Source organism: Martes martes, assembly GCF_963455335.1.
Source record: "Martes martes genome assembly, chromosome: 1".
Classification (NCBI taxonomy): domain Eukaryota; kingdom Metazoa; phylum Chordata; class Mammalia; order Carnivora; family Mustelidae; genus Martes; species Martes martes.
The window spans coordinates 69,269,605-69,297,402 of record NC_137888.1 but is presented as its reverse complement, the minus strand read 5'-3'; the positions used below and the strand labels follow the sequence as shown (position 1 = coordinate 69,297,402).

General features: G+C 36.8%; 1 protein-coding gene across 2 annotated transcripts in view; it reads left to right on the top strand.

The window, feature by feature from the left end:
- The window catches only part of SLC9A9 (solute carrier family 9 member A9), a 542,979-nt gene that overhangs the window by 21,879 nt on the left and 493,302 nt on the right, over positions 1 to 27,798 (top strand). For both annotated transcript variants that reach the window (XM_080822667.1, XM_080822668.1), the window contains exons 3-4: positions 20,989 to 21,066; positions 22,622 to 22,698. In XM_080822667.1, coding sequence (XP_080678793.1) covers positions 20,989 to 21,066; positions 22,622 to 22,698 — 155 coding nt within the window. The remainder of the gene's footprint in view (positions 1 to 20,988; positions 21,067 to 22,621; positions 22,699 to 27,798) is intronic.

The window sequence follows — 27,798 nt, the reverse complement described above, 5'->3', positions numbered from 1 at the left end:
TGCATTCGTTGATGGATACTTAGTTTGTTTTCATATCTTGGCTTTTGTAAATAACATAAATAATTATAAATAGTGATATTGTAAATAATGCTGCAATGAATGTAAAAGGGCAGATATCTTGTGGAGATGTTAATTTCAGTTCCTTTGGCTATATACCCAGAAGTAGGATTATTAGATCATATGGTAATTCCAATTTTAATTTTTTGAGGAACCCCCATACTATTGTTCACAGTGGCTGCACCAGTTTACGTTCCCACCAACAGTGCACGAGGATTCCTTTTTCTTCACATCCTTGTCAACACTTAATATCTTGTTTTTTTTTAGAATAGTCATTCTAACAGGTGGGAAGTGATATCTCATTGTAGGTTTGATTTACATATCCCTGCTTAGTTCCATATGGTTGTAATTTAGTCTTTGAATTTATTTTCTTCATTAATTTATTCATTCAACAAATATTTATTTATTGGACATTCATCATATGCCAGGCTCTTGTTTTAAGTGCTGCAAGGACAGTAGCAAACAAAACAAAGTCCTTGTTCTCATGCAACTTAGATTCTAGGGTAGATATAGACAAGGGATAATTTAGCATAATCATTTATAATGTCAGGTAGAGACATGTGCTGTGAAGAAAACTTAGCAAAATGAGAGGATGAGGAGCAAAGTATATTTGGGTATGTTCTACAGGAAAGGCCTCACTGAGAAAGTGAAGTTGGAGCTAAGATCTGAATGATGCTGGGAGTAAGCCATGCCGATGTGGAAAGGAATTTCAAAGCAGGGGGCAAAATAAAATAACACTAAATGTATTTGCTTACTCTAAGTCATTTTTCCCCCTTGCCAGATCTTTGCTACATTTTTCATTTATATTCAAGGTCATTTTGTCTATACCAAAAATCCTGGAAAATTCTATTTGTTGTGGTAAATAAGGGTGGAGGAAATGAAGAGACATTGACTTGGAATGGGGAGTGAAAATACACAAAATGTAGAATTAACAGGAAGCCTGCAGGCTCTACATGACATTAGCCTATTTTGTGAGCTTGCCTTCCGAATGCACAGCCCAGCACTAAGGAGTTGTTCTGCTATACTTTGACTGTAATTGGGAGCACCCCAAACTGTAGAATTAAGAATTACAGTAGATAGCATTCCCTTTCCAGATATGTTTGGGAGAGTTTGGGTTAAGCTCTTATCACCTAGAATGTAGCTGAACTTTTGGATATAGGGTTATGGGCATGGCAGTAGGAAACTCTTCTGATCTCTAGATTAGAGAACTTTTTTCTTCTTTGCAAATCATCATTCAGGACTTAAGTTCTAAGGAAACTAACCATGGAACATTTATTTGAGGGCAGGGATTGTGTTCCAACTAGCTGTCCAATTTTGTCTCTTAACAAAAACCCTAGCTACTCAAAATAATGTAAAGGCTGTTGGTGACAAAGAGCTCTTGGAATGCCATGTGATTCGAGCACAAAATCTCACACTCACTCTTGGTTGGGAAAAGAAAGGAGTCATATGGAAGTGTCTGCATATGTTTAATACTGGGGTTAGTGCTCTTTCTAACATGACAAAATTTGGTAAGAGGGAACTGGCTGGAAGGGAATAGCTTTCAAATTTCTGGCTTCAAGCCCTAGAAAATATCCCAGACCACAGTGGGAAGAAACAATTGGGATTCCCACTTATCTCCCAGTCACCCCTGCCTTCTGATTATTGCCTGGACTTAGACCACATTAGGTCACCAAGAACATGATGGTGGTTCTTGGGCCTTTGCAGCCTTAGTCATGTATAGAAACCCGGGGTTTCATCCATCTGACCATCCACTTGCCTAGTCCCAGAAATGACTGACAGTGGTAGTACAGCACATCGCTTAGGAACTATGGGAGCCAGCATTGCAGAACATACCATAGACCAGTGCTTTGTGATGCAGGGTAGCTGCCACCCACTTAGGCATCAAAGGACAGGTTTGCACAGCTGTTCTCGGGGGTAGTGGGTATCTGGGGGCTTTGAAGTTGTTTTCTCTACTTCCCTATCCTACTCAGTTCAAGATCATGATGAAGTATGTTCCACAAGAGGCTGATCTTTAATAGGTATGACTCATACCTTGTTATTTGATAGTTTTCTGTACTTATTAATAAGCCATGTATTTATTGTGTGTTATCCCCAAAATATTCCTCCTAAGTAACCTTCCCCCCCAAATCCCAAAATATTATTCTTCTGAACATATATGTGGTAGCACTCTGGTGTATATAAGGCAGCATGAAATCATGCTTAGAGCACCACTCCACAGTTGGAATATTTAGGTTCAAACCCCATGTGTACCTTTAATCTGCTGGGTGATCTTTAGCATGTAAACTAACCCTCCATGCCTTAGTTTGTCAAGTGAGGCAATACTCATAACATCAAAAGATTATCATGGGGGTATCTGGGTGGTTCTGTTGGCTAAGCATCTGCCTTTGGCTCAGGTCATGAACTCAGGTCCTGGGATCAAGTCCTGAGTGGGACTCTCTGCTCAGCGGGGAGCCTGCTTCTCCCTCTCCCTCTGCCCCTCCCCCCACTCATGCTCTTTCTCATTCTTTCTCTCTCTCTCTCAAATAAATAAAAGTAAAATAAACGTAAATAAAAAGATTATTATGAGGGCTAAATTAAATTATTCCTTTCATTTAGGGCTAATATATCAAGCATGCAGTAACTTCTTGGTAAATATTTATTATTATTATGTACTAGCAAACTGCTAAGTACTTTAAAACATTGATTTCCAAACTTTTGATTATGTACCCCATCAGTGAAACACTCTTGAGAGTCTGTATCTAATATATGCCTACATACTTAAAATGAAATGCAAGTACAAATATATTATGAACATTACTATTATACCAATATGTTATGTACATTATAAAGCAATATCAAATTAGAATTTTAGTAAGGGTGAGATAAAAATGAAATAGGAAAAGTTTTTTGCACACCCAAGTGGATCATCTTGTTCACTCCCTAGCATATGCACACCTCAACTTAGAGACCAATAGAGCGGGTCATATTTTGTTAAAAAATTTTATTTTTATTTTAACTGTTTTAGATTAGATAACTTTCTTTAAAAATTCTGCTGTTTTCTGAAATGCTAAATACCATATTCTGAGTCTCAGCAGTGCCAGTATATACATGGACTCTTGGCCTGGGATAAGGGTGTTTTTAAGGATTGATTAGCTTTGTGGAAATACTAGTCCTAACCCCAATTGACTCCATGCTGTTATACACCAGTATCCAGTTCTTTTGTTTCATAGTTCCACCTATTGTTCTCTCATTAATATCATAGCTGAGTTATAAGTTAATATTTATATCTGTAATGTTTGCATTGATATCTATCTCCTCACTAGACTATAAACTCCAGGAGGGCAGGGACAAGGTCTGTCTATTGTTGTATTTTATCTCCAGCTCAACTCAGGATGACTGGCACATAGTAAATGCTTTGTGGATCTTGGTAAGTAAATGGATGGTATAATGAAGTATCATTCCCCTCTTGTCAGTTGCTACTTCTCACTGCTACTCTGAACTGTCTTACTGGCTGGCCATCTTACACCCAGATGTCTATCACAGATTTCCTCTCAGAGTGAAGAACCAGGGCTCTGTGATTGGTTGCTTGCTACTCAGAAGATTAAATCGCTACAAGTCTCACCACCAAATAATCCAACTGGGATGGAGGGAGAGAGAGAAAAGGAGGCTGGACTCAGGAAAAACAAACAGGAGGGAGGGAGAAAGAGAGATTTCCCATCAATCTTTTAGTCTGAGTAGATAAAACGGATCTTTCAATTCTTTCTCCCTTTGCTTTTTTCCTTTTAAAACATTAAACTGTGGTAAGGTTGCATACTTTCATTGCTGGCTTCCAGTGAGTAGTTATATAAGGTTCCCTCCCACTGTATTTCCTGCTTTTTCCCTAAGGTCAGTAAGAAGCTGCTCATTAGCAACTTATAGTCTGAAGCCACGATCCACATCCATCAACACAGGAGGGGTGGAAACCATTAAGAAGGGTGGGAACCCTAAGGAAGCTGTGCATTTAAATGAATTCTCTCCTGTTGCTATTTAAGCCTATGATGAGTTAGGGGTCTCTCAGATGCTCCTTTCAGCCATTTCTGATTGTAAGACTAGATGAACACTGTCTGATTTACAGAGTTCTGCCTCAAGTTTGGGTGTGTGGAGCAAAAATGTCCTGCAAGTTTAGGTGCTCTTCACTTTTATTTCTGACTGTTGTATACTGGATGCCCAAAAGAGTAGACTCTTAGGTGGAGTTCAGTGAATGGAATGGTTAAGTGTACTTGAGATCAACACCTTATGAATGGAAGAGGAAAGAAGGCTGAGTGGGCCAAGGGAGAAGTTAAGCCATGATGCAAGCCCAACAATTTTGGCTAACCCATTGGGAAGCTCTGGAGTTATAACGGCTCTTCAGCCTTATGCCCAGTTGGACTGAGATGGCCTGGCCTCTAAAATACCAAATCATTCTGTCTTTGGATGTGGGCTACTCTGAAAAAGGGCTGACCTTGGTTGTGGTGGCTTTTTGCAGTGCTGACAATCCCTGAAGGGGCAGAGAGCACTCTTAGCAGCAGGAGCCACAAGGCCATCACTGAAGGAAAACTCCTAGTAGCCAACACACTGATACCTGTAGGGGAGGAAAAAAACATCTTTTTTTCTACCTATCTGTATTCTTGACTAGGGACCCTAGTCAAAAGATGGCTTAGAATTCAGGCTTATATACCATTTTCAGCTAAAACAAAGAAATAAGGGTGTGGGAAAGACCAGTTTTAGGAAGGTGACCAGGAAAATTACTATAAACAAGAATAAGGTTGTTATGCAGATTTAAGTCTATACCTTCCCCATTGATAAGTTTCTTATGAATTAGGGTCATACTTTTATTTTTGGCACTGAGAAGGAGATAACCTTACAAATGGAGTTTTCCTTAATGCAGATTTTCCTTACAAAGTGGTATCTTCTGGTCTGTCTTCAGAGTTTCTCCTGCTTCTCAAAATGATCCTTAAGCCAAAAAAGTTTTTTTTAATGTTTTTTTTTTTTAATTGCAGGTAGGGAGGTACATATTCTAGTCTCCTATACTTCCCATAGACTGGGAACTTTATATAGATTTTGTGCAATACCCAAAGAATGAGTTAACATATAGTTAACATATCTCAATAAAACGAGATAGTGGAGTTCTAGAGTAGACTTGTCCTAGACTTTGAGAGCTTATATTTATTAAATATTCAGATATTTTATAAGCCAGTTGTTAAAACATTAGTAGGTTAAAGTGGACCATGGTAGAAATATTTATTTACACCACAGAAATTGTCAAGTCAGGGCTTGTGAGCTTTTTCCCCCCCTCCACAGAGATGGTTTACCAGCATACCACTGAATATATTCCTATATAACTCCATTTTTAGGAGAACTAGAAATATCCAAACACCTCATTTTTCACTTCACCAAAAAGTCCTTTCCCATAAGATGGTTGTCTTAAAATTCTACTATTTGGGCTTTATATTGTCAGCTTATCCTCTAACTGCCTTCAATGTGATATAAGGAAGTTCATAAGATTTTTGTCTTAGTCTGTTTGGTCAAAAATGCCGTAGCCTGGGTGATTTAAACAACAAACATGTCTTCTCACAGTTCCAAAGGCTGGAAAGTCTAAGATTAAGACACCAGCAGATTCTATGTCTGGTGAGGGCAAGCTTCTTGGCTCATAGATGGCTGTCTTCTCACTGTGTTCTTACATGGTGGAAACAGAGAACTCTCTTGCATTTCTTTTGTAAGGACATTATTTCCATTCACAAGGTTTCTACCCTCATGATCTAATCACCTACTGAAGGTTCCACCTCCTTACACTAACAACTTGGGGGTTGAATTTCAACATAAGAATTTTGAGGAGACACGAATATTTAGTCCATTGTGGTTTTGCAGCTAAACAGGCTGAATCCTAGCTCTGCCACTTCCAGCACTGAGACCTTGGACAAGTCAACTTCTTATAGTTTTGTTTATCTATAAAATCTATAAAACAGGGATTAGTGATACCCACTTTAGAGGGTTTCTTTTCAAAATAAATGAGAAAATGTTATGTTTTGTGTTAGGCATGCTGTAAATATTACTCTGCTTCCTGAAAAACTGCCCTTGATAGGCATGGATTTCCTCTTTGGGGTGAAGTTTGAGGTGGGCAATGATGGGGGAAGTTTAGTGCTGTTTTTTATGCCCATTTTTAAGGTGAACGCACCATTTGAAAACACATCATTTTAATTTTAAATCAAGCTGTTTGGCATCTACTTTTTGCTGATTTCAGCACCTCCCCTCCGCCCCCGCTACAATACCTTCTCAAGCATGTCTATTATGACTATGGTCCTTGCTGATTCAACCTTCCCTGTCCTCCTTCCCTAGGCCAGTTGCTCCCTGGTGAAGTCTTGTGATGGGGAAGCTGCACACACATTTCAGAGCTAAGGCCTGTAAAGATTATGCAAACTGAGAAAAATTGTAAGGCAAAAAGGAAAACTCTGTGAGACCAATGCTCCTGTATATTTTGAGGATTAAAAGGCATAGTTTCTTCTGCCTATAAATAAAGATTGGCCAAGACTAGGATCAATTCCAGAGTGGGGGAAAAATCACATAAATTTTCAACTCTGTTGGATATTTTCCTTTTGCAATTCTTACCTAGGTATTTAGGAATGAATACTTGAGATGGGATACCAGGCCTCTCTCACACTTACTTGTTATTTTTCCTTCTCCTGCTGATATCAAGTCAGTCTTAAAATGGAGTTTCACTGTCACATCAGTGCCGCAGGTAGTGAGGGAAATAGACAGCCAACACAATGAAGAGCAGTACCACAAGCAGCCAATCCAAGTTATGTGTAGTTTTTTAAAAGGCCAATAATCTGGGCATCAGGAATAGGAAACCACATTATTTGTCTTTCAAACTAAAACTTTTGACTATGAAGGCAAGCAGGAGATGATGGATAATTAAGCCAGGACAACAGGCATTACCTGGAACTGTTCTGATGAAACCAGGATGAATGGCTATCTTAGTAAAGAGTCACAAAGGTAATTGGGGTAAGTTTATGTGTTAAGAACCTTATGCAGAAACATAGGATACTCTAACCATTGACAACTAGGTGCCATGGCAACAATCTGGAAAACCTAGGTAGGCTTTATGTATTTGCAGCTAATAAGGACATATCCAGCAGTGGAGTGGATAACCTGAGCCCAGGAGAATGGTAGAGGGAATATTGTAGTTAACAGGGTAGTTCCTGGAGCCATATTACTTGGTTCAGATGCCACTTGCCAGTGTGCAATTTTGGGTGAAATAATTAATGTCCCTATGCTTCAATTTACCTATTTATAAAATGGGATAATCCTAACTACTCTGTAGGGTCATTGTGAGTTTCAAATTAGAAAGTACATGTAAAGCACTTAGAATAGTGCCTGGCTGAAGATGCTAAAAATAATAATAATAAATAAAAAGAAAGAAAAGAAAAGAAAACTATAGGCCAATATCCCTAATGAACAGAGATGAAAAATCCTCAACAAAATATTAGCAAACTGCATTCAACAAGGGGGGTTTATTTTGAGGATGCACAGATGGTTTAATATTTATAAATCAATCAATGTGATACACCACATTAAAACGATGAAGAATAAAAATCATATGATCATTTCAATAGATGCAGAAAAAGTATTTGACAAAGTACAGCATTGATTCATCATAAAAACTCTCAACAAAATGGGATTAGAGGGAACATACTTCAACACAATACAGGGCATATATGACAGACCCACAGCTAACATCATACTTAATGATGAAAAATGGGGAACTTTTCCTCTAAGATCAGGAAAAAGACATTGATGTCTACTCTTGTTACTTATACTCAATATAGTACTGGAAGTCTTAGCCCCAACAGTCAGACAAGGAAAAAAAAAATAATAAAAAGCATCCAAATAGGTAAGGAAGAAGTAAAATCATCACTATGTGCAGATGACATGATACTATACATAGAAAACTCTAAAGACTCTACCAGAAAACTATTAGAAGTAATAAATGAATTCAGTAAATTTGCAAGTTACAAAATTAATATGCAGAAATCTGTTACATTTCTATACACTAAAAATGAAGTAGCAGAAAGAGAAATGAAGAAAAATCCCATTTATAACTGCACCAAAAAGAATACATTACCTAGGAATAAACTTAACCAAGTAGGTGAAAGACCTGTACTCTGAAAACTATAGAACACTGATGAAAGAAATTGAAGATGATGCAAACAAATGGAAAGACATACTATGCTCATGGATTGGCTGAATCAATACTGTTACAATGACCATAGTACCCAAAGCAATGTACAGATTCAGTGCAATTCCTATCAAAATGCCAATAGCATTTTCACAGAACTAGAACAAATAATTCTAAAATCTGTATAGAACCAATAAAGATCCTGAATAGTCAAAGCAGTCTTCAGAAGGAAGAACTGAGCTGGAGGTATTACAATTCCAGATTTCAAGGTAAACTACGAGGCTATAACAATTGAAATAATGTGGTACTGGTACAAAAATAGACACATAGATCTATAGAACAGAATAGAAAGTCCATAAATAAATCTGCATTTACATGGTCAATTAATCTATGACAAAGTATGCAAGAATATGCAATGAGGAAGACATTCTCTTTAGTAAATTGTGCTGGGAAAACTGGCCAGATACCTGCAAAAGAACAAAATTAGACCACTTTCTTACACTATATACAAAATAAACTCAAAATGGATTAAAGACGTAAGTATGAGACCTCAACCATAAAACCAGAAGAAAATGTAGGCAGTAATCTCTTTGATATTGGCCTTAGCAGCATTTTTCTAGATATGTCTCTTTAGGGACTTACACCAAAATAAGAAGCTTTTGCACATCTTTGTACATCTACAAAATGAAAAAACAACCTACTGAACTGAAGAAGATATTTGCAAATGATATCTGATAAGTGGTTCATATCCAAAATATATAAAGAATTTACACAGCTCAACACCAAAACCACAACCAAACCAAACCAAAACAAAACAAAACAAAAACCACCAAAAAAAACACCCCCCAAAACCCATTTCAAATAATCCCATTAACAATTGGGCAGCAGACCTAATAGACATTTTTCCAAAGAAAGCATACAAATGTTCAACAAATGCACGAAAAGATGCTCAACATCACCAATCATCAGGGCAATGCAAATCAAAACCACCAGGAGATATCACCTTATACTTGCCAGAATGGCTAGAATCAAAAAGACAAGAAATAGCAAGTATTGGCAAGGATATGGAGAAAAAGGAACCCTCATGCATTGTTGGTGAGAATATAAATTGGTGCAACCACTGTGGAAAATGGTTTGAAGATTCCTCAAAAAATTGAAAACAGAAATACCATATAATCCAGTAATTCCATTACTGGGCATTTACCCAAAGAAAACAAAAACACTAACTCAAAAAGATATGTGCATCCCTGTATTCACTGCAGCATTATTTACAACCGTCAAGATATGGAAGCAACCTAAGTGTTCATTGATAGAAGAATGATTGAAAAAGATGTGATATCTAGTGAGAGAGAATGGAATATTACTCAGCCATTAAAAAGAGTGAGATCTTGCCATTCATGACAATATGAATGCACCTAGAGGATGTTATGCTAAGTGAAATAAGTCAGAAAGAGACAAATACCCCATTCCACTTTTATGTGGAATCTAAAAAACAAAGCAAATGAACAAACAAATGGAAACAGATCCATAAATACAGTGAACAAAGTGATGGTTGCTGGAGGGAAGGTGGTTAGGAGGATGGGCAAAATGGGTGAAAGGGAGTGGAAGGTGCAGGTTTCCAGTTATAGAATGAATAAGTCATGGGGTTGAAAGGTACAACATAAGGAATATAGTCAATGAAATTATAGTAGTGGTGTATGGTGACAGAAGGTAGCTACACTTGTGAGCATATCATATTATATAGAGTTGTCCAATCACTTGGTTGTGTACCTGAAACTAATGTCACATTGTTTATCGACTATACTTCAATTAAAAAAAAAAAAAGAATAGTGCCTGACTCATAGTAAGTGTTCAAATTATATTACCTATTAATTTTGTTAGCATTGTTATCAATAAAGTAATGGACTCATAAGTGGAAAGTAAGGTTTAAGTCTAAATCTTGCTACTTAAAAGGTATGTGATTTTGGGTAAGGCACTTAGCTCTGTGAACCTTGGTTTTACTTCTTAAAAATGGGTGTTCAGAATACTTACTTCAGAGGGTTGTTGTGAAGAAAAAAAAATGAGAACCTATATATGAAGGCACCTTTTCAAATTGTAACAGCTTTATGGAAATATCAGTTGTTATTTTTATTATTACCTATTATGATTAATTGACAAGTGGTAACTGTACCAGTCTATAAGTGAGGAAGACAGATTCTGAACTTGGCCCTCCCTAAATTATAATGACTATGCATTCCCGCTACCAAGGTAGTTTGTTATTTACAAAGACTTTTCTTATTACACTGTCCATTTCTTTTATTTTTTTTAAATTATTTTATTTGAGACGAGTGTGTGCACAAAAAGATGGGAGAAGGAGAGGGAGAAACAGAATCTTAAGTAGACTCCCTGCTAAGGGTAGAGCCCTACACAAGGCTCAATCCCATGACCTAAGATCATGACCTGAGCTGAAACCAAGAGTCGGTGACTTAACAAAATGAGCCACCGAGTGCCCCTGCATTGCTCATTTCAACCTCCCTGTTATTCCATGAGGTGAACAGGTATTATCCCCCATGCTTCAGAGTAGGAAACTGAGGTTCTGAAAGCTTATGTGACTTGATCAAGATTGATCTATAACAGAACTGGTTTTAGGACCAGGTCTCCTGACTCATAGTTAAATGTTCTTTTCAAAACTCCCTATGGCCAAGTTAAATATTTAATTATAAAAATGTTTTGTTCTCAATTCTCTACCTAATTTTGCCTGGAGTTCTAAACACTACCTACCTCCAATAAATGCCAGTGTTTATATCTGTCATTTTTGCATGTGTGATGTTCATAGTGTATTTCTAACTTCTTGAATTTCTCTTACTCAAAAGTGAACCCAAGTTTTATGGTGTAATATTCTCATAATTTCTCAATGATAACTTATGATTATTAAAATTTTCTCTTCTACTTAAAGTTCTCCTTTTGCCATTTCTCTGTAATTCAGTTCTGCTTCTACAAATTGCAATGCAAAAATGCTTATATTTCAGTGGTCCACAATTTTTAATATTAGCATTCATAATACTAGGTATTCTAATGGGGGGGGAGTATTCACAGCTCTTCAGTAATATTGGAAAAGAATGAAAACAACTCAATAAATTGGACAAGACATGACTTAACTATTTAAGGAACACTTACTGTTTACTTCCCTGATTCTGTTTCAGGACTTTTAGGTATTTTATCCCACTGAAAAATCATAAAAATCTGGGTCCTCATTTTTTAACTTTCCCTTACATATTGTTTATCACCTTTTATTATCCCTTAATCTTTATAAAGGTTCTATTCTATTTCAAATGTTCATGATTCTAAATGATGACTTTACAAGATGTTCATTTGGGAAGGACTGGAAAGGTGTTTTTTTTTTTTTTTTCTTTAAGGAAGAATTCCAATAATCCTATAACATTATGCAACTACTATAAATTAAATAAATTTCTATTTAGTCTTTTTATGTATATTTTTTTCTATGTGGCTTAAATCAGATGATCTCTTAAGCTTTGTAACTTTACTTATTACTGTAAACTAACCCTTTCCTCAGGGTTTTAAAAATTCAGGGTGATGGATGTAAATGTGCTTGAGTTTTTTCTAAATTTTCACTGTTGTAAATAACACTTCAGTGAATACCTATGTGTATAAAGCTGTTCTTATAGTTGAATTATTAAATAGACTATTGGGTAATAGTTATCAAATATTTATTAGAATGTATGTCTTATGGATCTTTGAAAAAGCACTGGAGAGGAGACCCAACTGAAATCAGTGTGAAAAGGATGAACTACCAAATACCTATGCATACTTTTGGGTAAATTGGCTATCCATTTGGGAGAAAAAATTTGATTACTATTTCACGTCATATAATGAGTAAACGTGAGATTGGATTAAAGATTCGATTATAAACAGCCAATTATGAAACTTTAGGAGGAGAAAATATATTTATAACATTAAGACAGGGAATGATTTTTTTTTTAAAAGAAGTTACCAAAAGTGAAAATCACAGGTAAAAATGGAATAAACTTCACTACATTAAAATAAAAAGAATTTCTACACGAAAAAGACTGAAAACAGTATTAAAACACAAGTGAAAAGTTTAAGGGATGACAGAATAGAATATATTTGAAATATAGATAACCAAACCATGATAGTAATAAGATTTTATGATGAACTAATTAGTATGAAAAAGTCATACTGTATAAAAGATATGACCCCAAAAAATTCACTAAAGAAATATCACAGAAGATCAATTAACAAGGAAAATATGTTCATTTCATTAGGGATATGCTCATTTCATAAAGGGAAATAAAAGTTGTGATAACAACTCGTACTTGTCCAACTAGCAAAAATTAGAAATTTGTCAATACTAAGCGTTCGCTGGAACATGGGGAAATACTTTTATACTCTTATGTAGGAATTTAAATTTGTGTAACCACTTTAAAGTATTTGCTAATACGTATTAAAGTTGAATATTCATACACCTTATCATCCAGCCCACCTCTAGGTATTTTCCTCTTGTAAAGAATCTTTCACATGTATGCACTTAAGTACAAAAATATCTATTGCATTACTTTTAATAATAGCAAAAAATAAGAAATAAACTGATTGTCCTAATTCCCTAATTCCCTAATTTCCCTAGAGAAGGGAAAAAATAATGGTGGTATATTTATACAATAGAACACTATACAGCAGTCTAAATGAATGGGCAAAATCCACATGTATTAATATAGATAAATCTTTAAAAATAATGTTGAATGTAAGAAACAGAATGCAAAAATATATTTGTGATTAAATTTATGTAAACCTTTAAAATATACCAAATGCAATACGGTATTTATATGTTTTTTTAAGTTTCTGTAGAATTTAAAAAAATACTGATTATATGTAATATTGAATACTAAAAATAATATCAGTTATTGCTTATGGGTGCATATATGTGAAGTACAAGAACATAGTCATGGAAAGAAAAAACACTTTCTAACTTAAGGGTATTGCTGGCTTTGAGGGAGGAGTGGAGGGAAGGACTTTCACTCTGAGATATCATTTAAGATATTTGAACAAAATTAAGAACATAAATGTCATAAAAGAGAAATAACTGTGCTTTAGGATTTTTAAGCTCAGTGCTGCCTCTGAGAGGCTCATTGACCTTCCACATGTTCCTTGAACTTTCTGGGGGATAATATTAGGTCAGAGCTTCAAACATTTTTTAGTAGAGGAGCCCTTCATTCAAAGAAAATCTGACACTTCTTCACAATCTGTAAAATCAAAACTGCTCAGGCAGAAACGGGAGGACAGATCCAGGGCAGGCACCAGAGCAGTTGCTCCCACTTTCCATCACTCTCCCTCTTCCATGCAACCCAGACATTGGCAGAGATTTCAGATCCCAAGGTCAGGTGACCTCTAAGGCAGCTTCTCCCTCTGACAGCCTGTAGTGTCTGTGGTATTCTTAAACATCAGCCTAATGAGGTAAAGCATGTTTCTCTGATGAGTGCTTGCCACAGACAAGGGCTCTGTAGGAAACATCTGGAGGAACGGAAGAATGCTTTTTATTGTGAATAATTATTTCCTAATGTGTCTGTTCAACAGATTTGAATGTTAAGAGTAGGATTTTGGGGCACCTGGGTGGCTCAGTGGGTTAAAGCCTCTGCCTTCGGCTCAGGTCATGATCCCAGAGTCCTAGGATCGAGTCCCGCATCGGGCTCTCAGCTCAGCAGGGAGCCTGCTTCCCTCTCTCTCTCTCTCTGCCTACTTGTGATCACTGTCTGTCAAATAAATGAATAAAATCTTTTTTTTTTTAAAGTAGGATTCTCCCCATTTTTAAGAAAACATGAATTATCTTTTTGCTGCTCATGTCACTTCTTACTTCCCTAAATGTGTGCCCTTATCATTCTATGTTTTGATCTCCTCTCCTGCCTCCTCTTCTTGTGGCCTTTGTCTCTTTGTTTCCTATTTCTCTATCTCAGCTACAGATGTTTATCAGGTTCTCAAAGGACCTTGCCACCAAACCTCCCAAACGAGGGGTCAAGAACCCACTGTTTTCATTTTCGCATCACTCACTTTTTCCTCAACTCTCTGTACCCACTTCTGGTTGAAAATCAATTGGGAAGGATCAGCAACCACTTCCTAATTAAGAAACCCAAAGTATTTCTTCTCAGTTCTCAAACTCCATTTTGTAGCCATGGACATCAGAGTTGGATAGGGAGAGTCGGCTGCTCCTTTGCTGTTCCCTCAGTTAGCCAGCTGCTAAACACAGGTTCCTTTTGGGGTTTCTCATTCTTGTCTCTCACTCTACTTTGTGAGTTTCAGATAAATAATTAATAAATGAGAAGTGTATGTCCCAGATGTAGTACTAAATAATTATTCTGAAAAAGAATTATTTATCTGAAGTTCCAATCTAACTGGGCATCCTGTATTTTTATTGGCTAAATCTGGCAGCCCTGTGTTAGGGAGTAGCACCTCCTTACACCACACTTCTTCCTGGCTTTCTATGGCTCTGAGCATCATTCTTTCCCATTCTCTGATTATTTCTTCCTTGTCTCCCTCCCTGGTAGTGTCCTTCTTCCCAATTCCAGGATTCTGTCCTTGGTCCTCTTGTCTTCTCTATGGTGCTCACTCTTTCAGAGATCTCAACTAAACTTGTCAAATCATTTCCTCTATGCTGATGATTCTGGATCATTTCTCCTTGGCCTTGCCCTTTCCTCCAAGCATGGATTTTCGAGTGTCTCAGACATCTTGGACTCAATGAGCAACGGTGTCAATTAGCGTTCAGCTTTTCTGACCTCTCTTAATCTCTGCCACCATCAGCTTTTCCCCAACCACATTCTCACAGTAATTCATCCAGGTGGCAAAAACATTGATCCCTTTTGGAGTTTTTCTTTTTTTGTGCTCTATTTTACCTGCAAGCCCAGCTAATCCTCTTTGCCACATGCCTGGTTTATTCTAAGTAAATACTTGTTGAATGGATTAATATCTCTTGGGCTTGTTTCTTTCTTTCCATTCTGTCATGGCCACCTGAATTCACTTGGTCATTATCTTGACTCATTTTGGTAACTGCAACTTGACAGTGGTTTCACTTCATTCAGGCCAATCTTGAGGCCCCTCCAAATTAATCTACTCAAGACATCTTCCTAAAAAAAAATAAATAAAAGACTTTATTTTTTGAGTAGATAATACATTCACATAGCTCAGTGTTCAAAAGATACAAAATAGTAAGTTAGAATCTTAAATAGGTCATTTCACTATTAATTACATCTGTTTTGGAACTAATTGAGACATAGGTACAAAAGTGAGAAAGATGGAGATCAAAAACTTGTTGAAATAGTGAGGATTGGTTTGTGAATTGGCTTGCTCATCTTCTGCTAGAACTAGAAAGACTTACACACCTAGCTGCAGACTCAGCTGGAGTGTAAGGGCCTTCCTGCTGGCCTTTGCTCTTATAAAATTTAGGTCTTGGTGGAGCCAGGGACATCTACTCTCAGCAAGCAGGCTGATTCCAACGTGGAGAGAGGACAGCATTGAGCTGCATGCACTCAATTCCTTTTTTCCAACTCAGTAATCAGAGTAGTCACTCTCTGTTTCCTGGGGATGAGTGAGTGAAAGGTGGGACCAGGGCCAGGAGTGTTAAATCTTACACAGCATGCCTCAGCTGGTGTACTGATGGGTTACAGGTGTGCCACAACATATCAATTACCTCATCCTTGGGCTAAGAGTGGTCAGAGGCCCAAGTTTAATCCTTTCAGCCCTGTGTAGTCTCACCAGGACCCTAATTTTCCTGCAGCTTGCCCCCATTGACCCAATATAATCATGTTCTGTGTCATGATGGGGAAAATTCTGGGATATACTGCTCTAAACAGTGGTCATCTCTGTATTTATAGATATGAAACCAGACAAAAATAATCACCTGCTCACTAAATATACATTCCAACTTCTACCTTTATTTTCTGTTACCAGTTTTTCTTTCCTAGCCTCACTAGAGGCAACCAAGAGTTTATGTGTGTGTATGTGTGTGTGTGTATGTGTAAATATGTATATATTTACATATATATGTAAATATTCTGCATCCCGTTTTTTGCACAAATCTTGAAATAGGCAAAATGCCTTAACAAACTACCCCCAAATCTCAATGATAATGGCTTAGTTCTTGCTCATGTCCCAGTGCAGTATGGCCTTTGGGCCAGTGAGGGGAGAACTACAGTCTTCTCCGTTGCCATTAGTCATCCCAACTTCCTTTAACCTACTGGCTCTGGCAGTCCCTTAGAGAGCTAAGACCTCTGCCAGATGCTCTATATGAGCTAATAAAGAAAGGAATAGAGCATGAAAGATTTAGGGGTTTTTAGGGACCAGGCTTGGAAATAACTTATATTACTTTTGCCCATATTTAATTGGCTAGATCACTGTCATATGACTCCATATGACTACAAGGAAATGACGTCTAGGTGTCTGACAAGGACAAAATGAAATGCGGTATGGTGAGCCCATAGCAATCTTTATTGTATGCACTAGACATGCTATTCTTGCTCTTTTAACTTGACAACAAATTATAGAGAACAACTATTTATTTTTTTTTAAATATTTTATTTATTTGACAAAGAGAGAGAGAGCACAAGTAGGGGGAGCAGCAGGCAGAGGGAGAGGGAGAAGCAGGCTCCTCACTGAGCAGGGAATCCAATGTGGGGCTCAATCCCAGGACTCTGGTTCATGACCTGAGCTGAAGGCAGCCGCTTAACTACTGAGCCACCCAGGTGCCCTGAAAGCAGCCGTTTCAATGCATAGACAGTTTCCCTGGACTTTCTAAAAGTTACATAGTATTCAGCTGTATGAATTACATGTAATTTATTTAACCAATTCATGGTTTAATCATCTCCAGTATTTTTTTAATTCTTTCATCTGCAGTGAATTCCCTTGTCCTTATGTCATTCCATACATGTACAAGCATATCTGTAGGATAAATTCTCAGATGAGTTATTGCTGAATCAAATGGTATGGACATTTGACATTTGGATACCTATTGCCAAATTATCCTATTAAGAGGTTATCCAAATTTATATTCCCACTGGCCACTTTATTGTTTAATCCTACTTGTATAAAATACTTCTACTTTACTCCATGTTTGAGTAAGTGTAGTTTAAATCCATCTCCACAGGGTCAGAAAGAGCTCATGGTCTAGGTAATATCCATCTGCATTAAATTCCTCCTCTATCCCTCAGGAGCTCTACATTGTCTATTACCGTTTCCCAAGTGTGTGACCTCCTATCAAAAGCATAACTTAGGGCAGAGGAAAGGAAACGCACACTCTTGAGCTGTTTCTAGGTATGTCCCAACTCTGTCGTCCCTGAGCCAGCCAAGTTTTCTTTGAAGTCTATTTATAGTAAAAGCACCTATAGGGTTTTTAAGATTTTTTTTCTTTGTCTGCATTTATTTTAATATTTAAAATGTTTCAAATCACTTGCTATTGAGTATAACTGAAACTCCAAGAAGCTATCAGTATCCTCTGTGGCTTGGTGAATTGGCCCACTGCCCCCAGGGCAGACAAAGAATCATGTTCTTCATGGTGGCCCATGGGTAGACTCCTATTCATCCTTCAAAACCCAGTTCATATGCTGCCTGAACATCAAGCCTCCCTGCAAGGTTAGCAAGCCCAGAATGGTGTCTGCCCTAAAAAACTCTGAATTATAGCCTAGCCCCATGCTTTTAATGTGCTTGCACATTATCTTTCCTTTCTTTAGTTATAGCCTTCATGAATTCAATGTATCTATCACATATCTTTAAGTACTTTGTAGCAAAGAAGAGACTTACTAAATTTTTAATGAAAAAAACATTGAAAATTATTGAACACATAATTGTATTAACCACTTCTACTTTTCCAAAGGAATCAGGAATTACCAAAATAATAAAATCTACTTTGGAGTCTCAATTCCTCTTAAACATTCCTACATCTTGTCCTAAGTAGTTATGTTAGCCTGCTATTTCCTCAGAAACTACACATTTAGTTTACCTATGAATATAGACTCAATTTTCAGTGAAATATCTGTCACATTGATTAATACTGAGCATGCCACTCATTTTTTCTCCTGTTTGTTGAAAATAGGGGTAATTGCATTTGCCAGCTACCACACAGGAGATGTGAAAATAAAAAACTCAGACCCTCGGTTGTACTAGCCTGCAATTCAGTTGCTTACTAGCTCATGTGCCTAGTGGCTACCATACTGGATAGTAGAATTATAGTATATTTCTATCATCACAGGACGTCTATTGGACAAGGCTGGTCTTTAAGTTCTGTACCTTTTTTTTTTAAATTATTCATTTGAGAGAGAGAGTGCGTGAGATGGGGGAGGGTCAGAGGAAAAAGCAGATTCCCTGCTGAGCAGGGAGCCCGATGTGGGACTTGATCCTAGGACTCTAGGATCATGACCTCAGCCAAAGGTAGTTGCCTAACCAACTGAGCCACCCAGGCACCACTAAATTCTGTATCTTAAAGGATTAACATTTTTAGCTGAAATATTTTTAGCTTTCCGTTTTCTCTCATCTTAGATTTTCCCCCTCAAACTATATTGAAAAATTTTAATTGTTTGGGCCTTAAAAACAGTCCCACCTCCAAGACCATGATTTGAACACAAAATCTGAGGAAAATGACATGTGGAATCGCCATCTGGAGATTGGTACAGCAGCAGATCCAACCATTTCTGAGAAATTGTCTGGGTTTGGAGTTACTCCCAGAACTCTGATTTAGCAGTTCCTAAGCTTATAGCAAGTCTGAAAGGAACACAAATCTGTTTTGTATATACAAATAAATCCTCGTATGCTGCATGCCATTCTCAGCCTGCCAGTTTCATCTGGCTGCTCCAGAAAATATAATTCAATAGCACATTAGTTAACCTGCATGCAGGGAATGGGGCATTCTGATTATTGAAATGTTCTGGTTGAGTGATTAACCTGATTTTTGCAGAAAAACTGCTGAGGCAAGGGATTTTCTGTCCAAAATGTTTGTGCCACTGTACTTTTTTCTTCCAGATGATCACAGCTGCCTTGTTTCATTCCTGCAACACTCAGAAATATATCTCTTTGCTAAAACTTTCAAATATGCAATTGGTGTGCTTTCAAAGAGACCTCAGAAAAATAGGTAAATAATGGTATATCAGATAAGCTTAGAAAAAAGAATAAACTTAGAAGGAAATGTAGTATCTTTGCCTAAATTTTACATAGCCGTAACCTTCAAGGGTTCCTAACAATAGGGCAGTTTCTTCAAATAGTATAACTTGAAACATATTTTATTTTCTTTACTAATAAATACTTAAAAGTGCTTACTAGATGTTAGGCAGTGCTGCAAGGGCTTTACAAATATTAATTGATTTAATTTTTATAACCACCTTAGAATTAAATATCACATTACTATCTTCATTCTAAAGATGAAGAAACTCAGGGACAGAGACCTATGGATGAGCCCTAGTTGATCAACTTGAATGCTCATTGATACAAGCAGTTGTAGCATCAATGGATAAGTTTATGAGAAGAGACCTGGCTGAGTTAGGTAACTCCTACTTCCTGCACCCACCCCTTTCCAAGTATTTCATGAGTAATGTAAAGGGGCTGTTACAGAAAGGGAGAAGGAGAGTCCAAAGTGCTAAAAGAGCACAGAAGAAACTGGGAAAATTGAAGTGGTTTTCAGAGAAGAGTAGCTTCTGAGATGAGTTAGAATTAAGGCAAAAAAGGGAGGGAAAATTAAATACTATAGTTGTGAAACCATGTATCTGAAACATTTTGATGAGTACTATAATGGTAAAAAGGCCCTAGTGGTGAATAATAAATGACATTGTGTATGTGTTTGGGGAGTCGGGTAAAGAAGGAAGAGGATGAGTCTAAGTGAGATTTTAAGGATTAGAAGAGTTTTATTTCAGACTTCCCAATAAATAGTGGATATTTGATTTAAGAATCTCCATATTTCGGGGTGCCTGGGTGGCTCAGTGAGTTAAAGCCTCTGCCTTCAGCTCAGGTCATGATCCCAGGGTCCTGGGATTGAGCCCCACATCGGGCTCTCTGCTCTACGGGGAGCCTGCTTCCTCCTCTCTCTCTCTCTCTCTCTCTCTGCCTGCCTCTCTGCCTACTTGTGATCTCTGTCTGTCAAGCAAATAAATAAAATCTGTAAAAAAAAAATTTAAAAAAAAAGAATCTCCATATTTCATACCAAGTAACTTTTTTGGGCCAACTTTAACATTTAAGTAAAAGCCGATAAACAAATATTAGAAAAATCCATTTGCACTTTCAAATAAATTTTCCACAAAGTCTGGAAAATATTTCAAACTCCTGAATGGGATTAAGTAGGGAAAACTAAAACCAAATTTTTAAAAATGTTTTATATGGGATAAGTTTAACTATATTCTTGTCAGAAGCTAAAATGTTTGGGCACTGCCAGAAAATTTCTTGGACCAGAAAAAAATAGAACGAAAACATCTGAAATGTGATAAATAGACAACTAACCAAAACAAATGTGAAGAGTTCTCTTTGCCCAGAGGGGTTTTATTGAATTGTTTTTAGCTATAGAATGAATAGGCTTTACATTTAAAATATTGCTCCACAGTTTTATTGCATTTATGAATTTCTAAGTTTGCATTTTTTTATTTTCATCTGTGCTAATTTAATAGCATGTTAATATACCTCCTACAAACTCAGCAGAAGTGACTGTAACTGCACTTTTAAATCACATTTTTTAGTGACCCAAAGGAGCATCTTCCTAACCGCATTTTAATCTTTTCTGGCAGATGACATTTGATCCAGAAATCTTCTTCAATGTTTTACTGCCGCCAATTATATTTCATGCAGGATACAGCCTGAAGAAGGTAAATATACAGTGATTATTTTCTTCTTTTATCAGTAAGTAGAGAATTGTACCAGCACGAATGAAAAAGCAATTATTTTATGGGTTTATTTAATTCAAAAGGATATCATTATCTTAGATTAAGCGATACAGATTTCTATCTGACACACTTAGAATTCTTCTGAATCTGCTCTACCTAATACACTGATCATTAGCCACATGCAGCCATTAAGCACTTGAAATGTGGCTAGTTTGAATGAAGATGTGCGTTAAGTGTAAAATATGCATTGGATTTAATAGACGTAGTATTTAAAAAGAATGTAAAATATCTCCATTATGTTTGATATTGAGTCCATGTAGAAATGATAATGTTTTGTATATATTGGGTTAAATAAGACATGCATTATCAAAAATCATTTTGTTTTTTAAAAAACTTTACTTTTAATATGGTTACTAGAAAAATCTTAAATGACATATGTGGCTAGCGTTATATTTCCATTGGACAATATTATTCTAGATGATTGTAACCAAAGAATTAGCTGTTAATTGGAGAGATGTGGGGTTTATCAATCGGTGAAAACTCGACATGTCTTGCTAATATTCAGCTGTTGATGTTCATAGAAAGGAAGTCCATTTTTGTAGCTTCTGTGCTCTTGCCTGACATTATTTAGGTACTTCTTTGAATGCGCACTTTTCATAGATAAGTCATTCCCTTAATAGTTTAAGTGCTAGCATCTCCTGAACCAGAGATTGAGGCTCTGGTGTGTCTGAATTTTGAGATGCAGAGGGAGTACTGTTGCATTTCTGCTGCCCACACCCCACCCTACAGACTTCTGGGGCTCTCACCCCTTTGACCTGTCAGCTCCAGCAGCCAGGCGGCTTGTTCAGTACAGACCTGATTTTCTTGTGTACTCCAGGCTCCCTCTTGCTGTCAGTTCTAACTACTCAGCTCCCACTTACAGAACTGGAAGGGAGTTTTCCCAAGCCAGCATCTGAGAAGACTTAGAAGGCTGAATTAATTCAGGTCATCCTTCCTTATCCCTAGCCCCGATATTAGGCATTATTTTGTGAGATTTGTTAAAATAAATTGTTGTAGGTGGTAAAGTTTTGTTTCATTACATCCAGAAGAAATATAAGTCAGAGATCCAGTAAGTCAAAGGGCAACTGAAATATTTTAGAATACTCTTTTTAAAATACTAAAGGGGTTCCACGGACAATAAAATTTCTTAAAATCTATGTCTTCTGTTAATCATTCCAGAGTCCTTCAGGGACATTACATCAATTCTTTACTCACTCTCTCAGGTCCAGCCAGTTCTGGCAGTCATGCTCTCATCTCTACCCTGTCATTTTTCTGGATCCATTTGTTCCCCCATTTCTTTGAGAAAACTTTGTCTTTTGCAGTATAAATTGGTTCAGCCTTATTTGTAGAATAAAGCCAGGAACTGAGGTTCAAAAACAAAATTTACCCAAACAGTGAAGGAAGGGAGGGGCTGTGAAAGTGTATACATTTATTTTTATTTCCTGTTACACTGAGAAAATATATGGATGTATTATATGAAATATTCTTTTCTCCCCAGAGACACTTTTTTCAAAACTTAGGATCTATTTTAACATATGCCTTCTTGGGAACTGCCATCTCCTGTATCGTCATAGGGTAAGTGATGCTCAGAGTTCAAGTTCCAGGTGGCTGTGGGGCCAGTGATATGTGGGAGGAATCTCACTCTTCCTAGACTTACATTGACCGGGTGAATTGTCTACCTTTTTCTGAATATCACATCCTCACACATTTCTCTTGACTTCATTCCAAGGCTTATATGTCTTCTGACAAACACGAGCCTTCAAATCAAAGCAAACTGAAATTAGGTTGCTGGATTTTCTCTGTGAGTTTTGGACTTCTGATTTAGGGGATGTGGATAATTTGGCTTGAGTTATGTGAAGAACATGCACCCCCTCCTTTTTTTTGCTTAATAATGCAGGTAAGCAACTGGATTCTTGTTTTCATATACTTTGCAGGACCCTACCTATATTTGACAGGAGTACAATTGTAGCTATACGTCAAGGGTTTGCTCTCTAAGGGAAAGTTTACAAGAGGACAGTCTAAGGCAGACATTTCCACATATCAGCAGAGCTATTTAATGCTGGGATAGCTTTTCAGTTGATACACTATAGAATAAAGCCTTGTTTTATTCTCATTATATTTTTTTGGTTATGTTTAAGCCCCCAATTCTAACTATATAGACTCAAGCCTACGGCTCTTCACAAAGCAAAATATGATACAAAATGGTGAAGCCAATCCAATTCACTTATAATCCTATCTAGTACATTAAATCTCCACTGCAGAAAACATGTCTAGCTGCTGTGGCTATGATGGTGTAGATATCTTAAATTGTCTGATACAGCTAACTCTACCCTTGAATTTTACTGCATACAGCTGTTATAACCCTAATGCAAGAAACTGAAGCTAAAAACACATGCTAGTCACTTATCCAGCTCTTTCTTTATGAAGTATTTAGTGTGTGTCACTGAAAGACTAAGAGAGTATCATTACTTGGACCTGAAAGCAGGGGGTTGCGTTATGTTGAATTCTCTGTTAAATTTTTTATTGCTTTAAGCCTAGAATGACTTAGGCTACATTATATGAAAATGTCCAGCATAGTTAGGGCAGTGAGGAAGCTAACGATTTTAACACTTGAAGGTGGAGACTTGCAGGGATATAGATTGAGGAGCTTCATTAAGTCTGGACACCTAAGAGGTCTTTAAACTGTGACTAAGAGGCAAGCATGGATTTTATCTTACTCAAAGCATAGTTTAGAGGAGAGCTGTTCTATTCTGTGGGGATACTGTAACTAAATATTCAAATTTCAAAGCTGGCAAGGGCCTTCGAGATTTGTGTAATTAAAGCACCTTATTCTAAAGATGAATAAAGTAGCATTTTGAAAGTCTAATTAGCTGTCTTAAGATGTTTGTGTGTACGTGTGTACGTGTGTGTGTGTGTGTGTGTGTGTATGAAGTAGTATGAAGTAGGGCCATGGTCAGGACAAAATTCAGACTTCGACTCCTGACTCAGCAGGTCTCACCATCATCCCCTCTTTCTTTAGCCATTTCTCTTGGATTTGCTATACATTCCTCTCCACTGTTCATTCGTACACATTGACAGAAGTCTCTGAGATGTGTGAACAGTGTTCATCAGTTTCTAGCAAATATTGCTGGTTAGCAGTTCTATGATATGATCTGAAATGTATAATGGATCTAAATTCTAAACTTGTGGACAATGCTGTTAAATTTTGGGATAGTCAGTTTTCATTATTACCCTGTTTCCTTTGTCTAACTGATTTTAAGTATACTTAAGTGTATATATTTATACAATATGCTTTCACCATCATGAGAATTCTATAATGTATTTTTGAAAAAGAGCAACAATGTAGTGTGTGTGTGTTTGTGTGTGTGTGTGTGTGTGTGTGTAATTGTGTATAATTGACTTTCAAAAAAAAATTCAGTTTAGGAGATTTGGTAAAATTCATTTACTGGAGTTGATGACCTCTTCTGATTTTAAGGCTGCAATCAATAATGTTTGATGGAAAGTGATTTGAATAAAAAGTATAGCCCTGGAAAAACTTTTAGAATGATATGCTTTGTTTGAACTGGCATGATCTCAACAACGAAAACCTGTAGAGTGCCTTCTTAATGTGGTCATTAAAGTACAGAAGGGATAGGTAGTTTTAAGATTTTAAAGTCTTATCCAGCAAAGTAAAGGAAACCATTAAAAAGCTTTAGCTTGGTGGTGACAAGGTCAGATTTATACTTCAGGAAGGTCATTCTGGTTGTTGTGTAAAGGAGAAATTTTAAAGTGGGGAAAAGATGGCAGCCAGGGGATAATTTAAGAGGCAATTTCCATAAGTTAGGTTGGAAACAATAAGGGCCTGGCCTGAGACAGTGGCAGTAAAGATGGATGTGGAGTCATCAACATGTTGAAATCCTGAGAGATAATGGGGTAATTGAAGGCAAGTGTATGGAGTGAGAAGGAAGTTACAAGGGCATCAGCACCATCCTAAAGAAAGGGAAGAGATAACCACAAGGGACTAAGAAGTATTGGGCCCAAGATACAGGAAGAAAATAAGCAGGACATGTGCCTGGAAGTCAAAGGAAGAGGGAAGGGGAGGGTAGATGGTGTCTAACACAAGGAAGTCAAATGGGACAGGAATTGGAGTATCCATTGTATTCAACCCCTTGGAGGTGATGGATGACTTCACACTCGGCCTATGGGCAGAAATAAAGAGAGTATTGGCAAGTCTAATAGTTTCAGGTGCTGTGTGATGGGAAACAAGAATTTATTTTTATTTTGTTTTTATTTATTTTATTATGTATTATATTTATTATATTTTATTTTTATTTATTTTATTTTGATCTCCAGATATGATTTCAGAACTTCTGAAGGAAAGGCACAAACTTGAATTCAAGCCAAACTGACATTTATGCAAGTTAGTGACCCTCATTGTATGAGTCATTCAAACACACACTCAAACCTTAAAAAATGACTGGTTATGCTTTTCTGTTAAATTAATAGTAATAAGAACAACACCACAAACATTCATTGAGTGCTTGATATGTAATATGCCCTTTTTAAAAGTACTTGGATTGTTTAATTTAATCCTCAAGATAACCCTATTATGTAGATACTATTATTACCCTCATTTAACAGTTGAGACAGCTGAAATTTAGAGAGAACACAGTGTAAGTAACAGAGCTGGCATTAGTAACTAAACAGTTTGGCTCCAGAGTCAAATTCTCGGTGCCAAAAATGTGCTTTACTTCTATTTATTATCATTACTAAAAAATAAAATGTAAGACTTTCAACAAAAAAATAAAATTGAATAAATCAGTTAATATTCACTGCATACCACATGTTTCTTCATTAGTCCCACAGGGTTTCTCACAGATACAAAAGATTTTTTTTTATTTGGGAATCCCATTCAAAACGAATTCACATTTTTTTTTTCTTCTAAATTTTATTCCTGAAGCCAATTTTACTCTGCATGTTAACTAACTGGAATTTTTTTTTTTTTTAAAGATTTATTTATTTATTTATTTGTCAGAGAGAGAGAGGAGCGAGAGTGAGCACAAGCAGACAGAGTGGCAGGCAGAGGGAGAAGCAGGCTCCCTGCCAAGCAAGGAGCCCGATGTGGGACTCGATCCCAGGATGCTGGGATCATGACCTGAGCCGAAGGCAGCTGCTTAACCAACTGAGCCACCCAGGCGTCCCGACGAATTCACATTTTTAAGAGGAAAAAGGAATGTCTGGGTTTATGAAGATATACTCTTACTTGCATGAAATGGACAGAAGAAGAGATTCAGGACAGTCCTAGATTGGACTGAGAATAATTTCGTAGAGGAGGTAGATTCTGAGTAGTCATTTAGTGGAGAGGGATATATAGTTGGATTTTCCATGCCATCAAGTGCGTTAGTCGTAGTGGGTGTGGGCAATATTGCGTCAGAGTCAAAGCTGGAGAGCAGGTTTTGTAGAGCAGTGTTAGAGAGTGTGGAAACTGAAATGCTGGAGAATCAGCTGACAGACGGCAATGAAGCCTGGCAACAGGAATTTATGAGAAGTGAAGGCTATGAAGAGTGATTATGGGGCATGAATGGAAACAGCTAGTGGGCTGTGGTCTTTTGTAGGTAAGGACTGGATTGAATCAAGCTACAGGTTGGGTTTAGATTTGGACTCAGTTGCTTTATAGGAATTGAGATCACTGGGTCTATTTGAATGAAAAGAATTCTGCAATAAGTTTTATTAACTTCATGTCATTTCAGAAATCAGATACAAACCATCTCTTATATTTCATGACAAAGTTTAGCAATATCATTTCTGGCAATAAAATCAGAGAAGCTTTAGAAAAATTTTAATTTTAATTTTTTAATGTTCTTAAAGAATTTATCCCCCTTTTATAGTCCCCTCCCCAACTTACCATTTAAGGAAAATCTTAGCTACATCTCTTTTGAAATAAAATCCATATATTTAAAATATTTCTTTATTCATCTCCTCCATCTCTGGAAGATATTCCTTTATCTTTGGCTATATGTCTCTACCCTGTATATTACACCAGTGTATCATCACAAGGGCAACTTACCTAGTGCTTACTGTTAGCACATACATTTTGTCCTTAGAATTCATTAGCTTCCAAGAAATGGCTTCTCTAAGAGTAATGAGAATTATATTCTTTTAGTTTTTCTGTTTGTGAGGGATTAAAACAAATACCATAATTTCAAAAATACTTGGAAAAGGAGACATGGATCTAAATAATAAAGAATGGGGTGTTAATTTTAAGAATAGCTTACTTTTTATATCTCATCCTGTATATCAGACATTTGCCTATGCTTTTAAAAGACATTGTCTCATTTTATTCTCATAGTACCCCTGTAAGATAAGTATTATTATCCTTACTTTACATGGCAGGTTGCTGAGGTTGAGATTTGCCCAAGATTGCACAATAAGTGAGTGGTAGTCAATGGCACACCCAGTCTCACTTCAAAACACACAATCTTAGACTCTCCCTATCCTGCTCCTTTTCCTAATATGACACTTTGTGTTTTTACAGTGCTTTGCAATTAGTAACTATATATGTCAGACAAACCGTGTCCTCAATTATTTCACATTCTTATTTTATCATGATGGCTGACAATTATTAAAAATCTGAAGATTTAAGAATGAGCTGTAAATATAATTGCAAAGTAGAAACGTTACCTGTCTTTTCCTAAT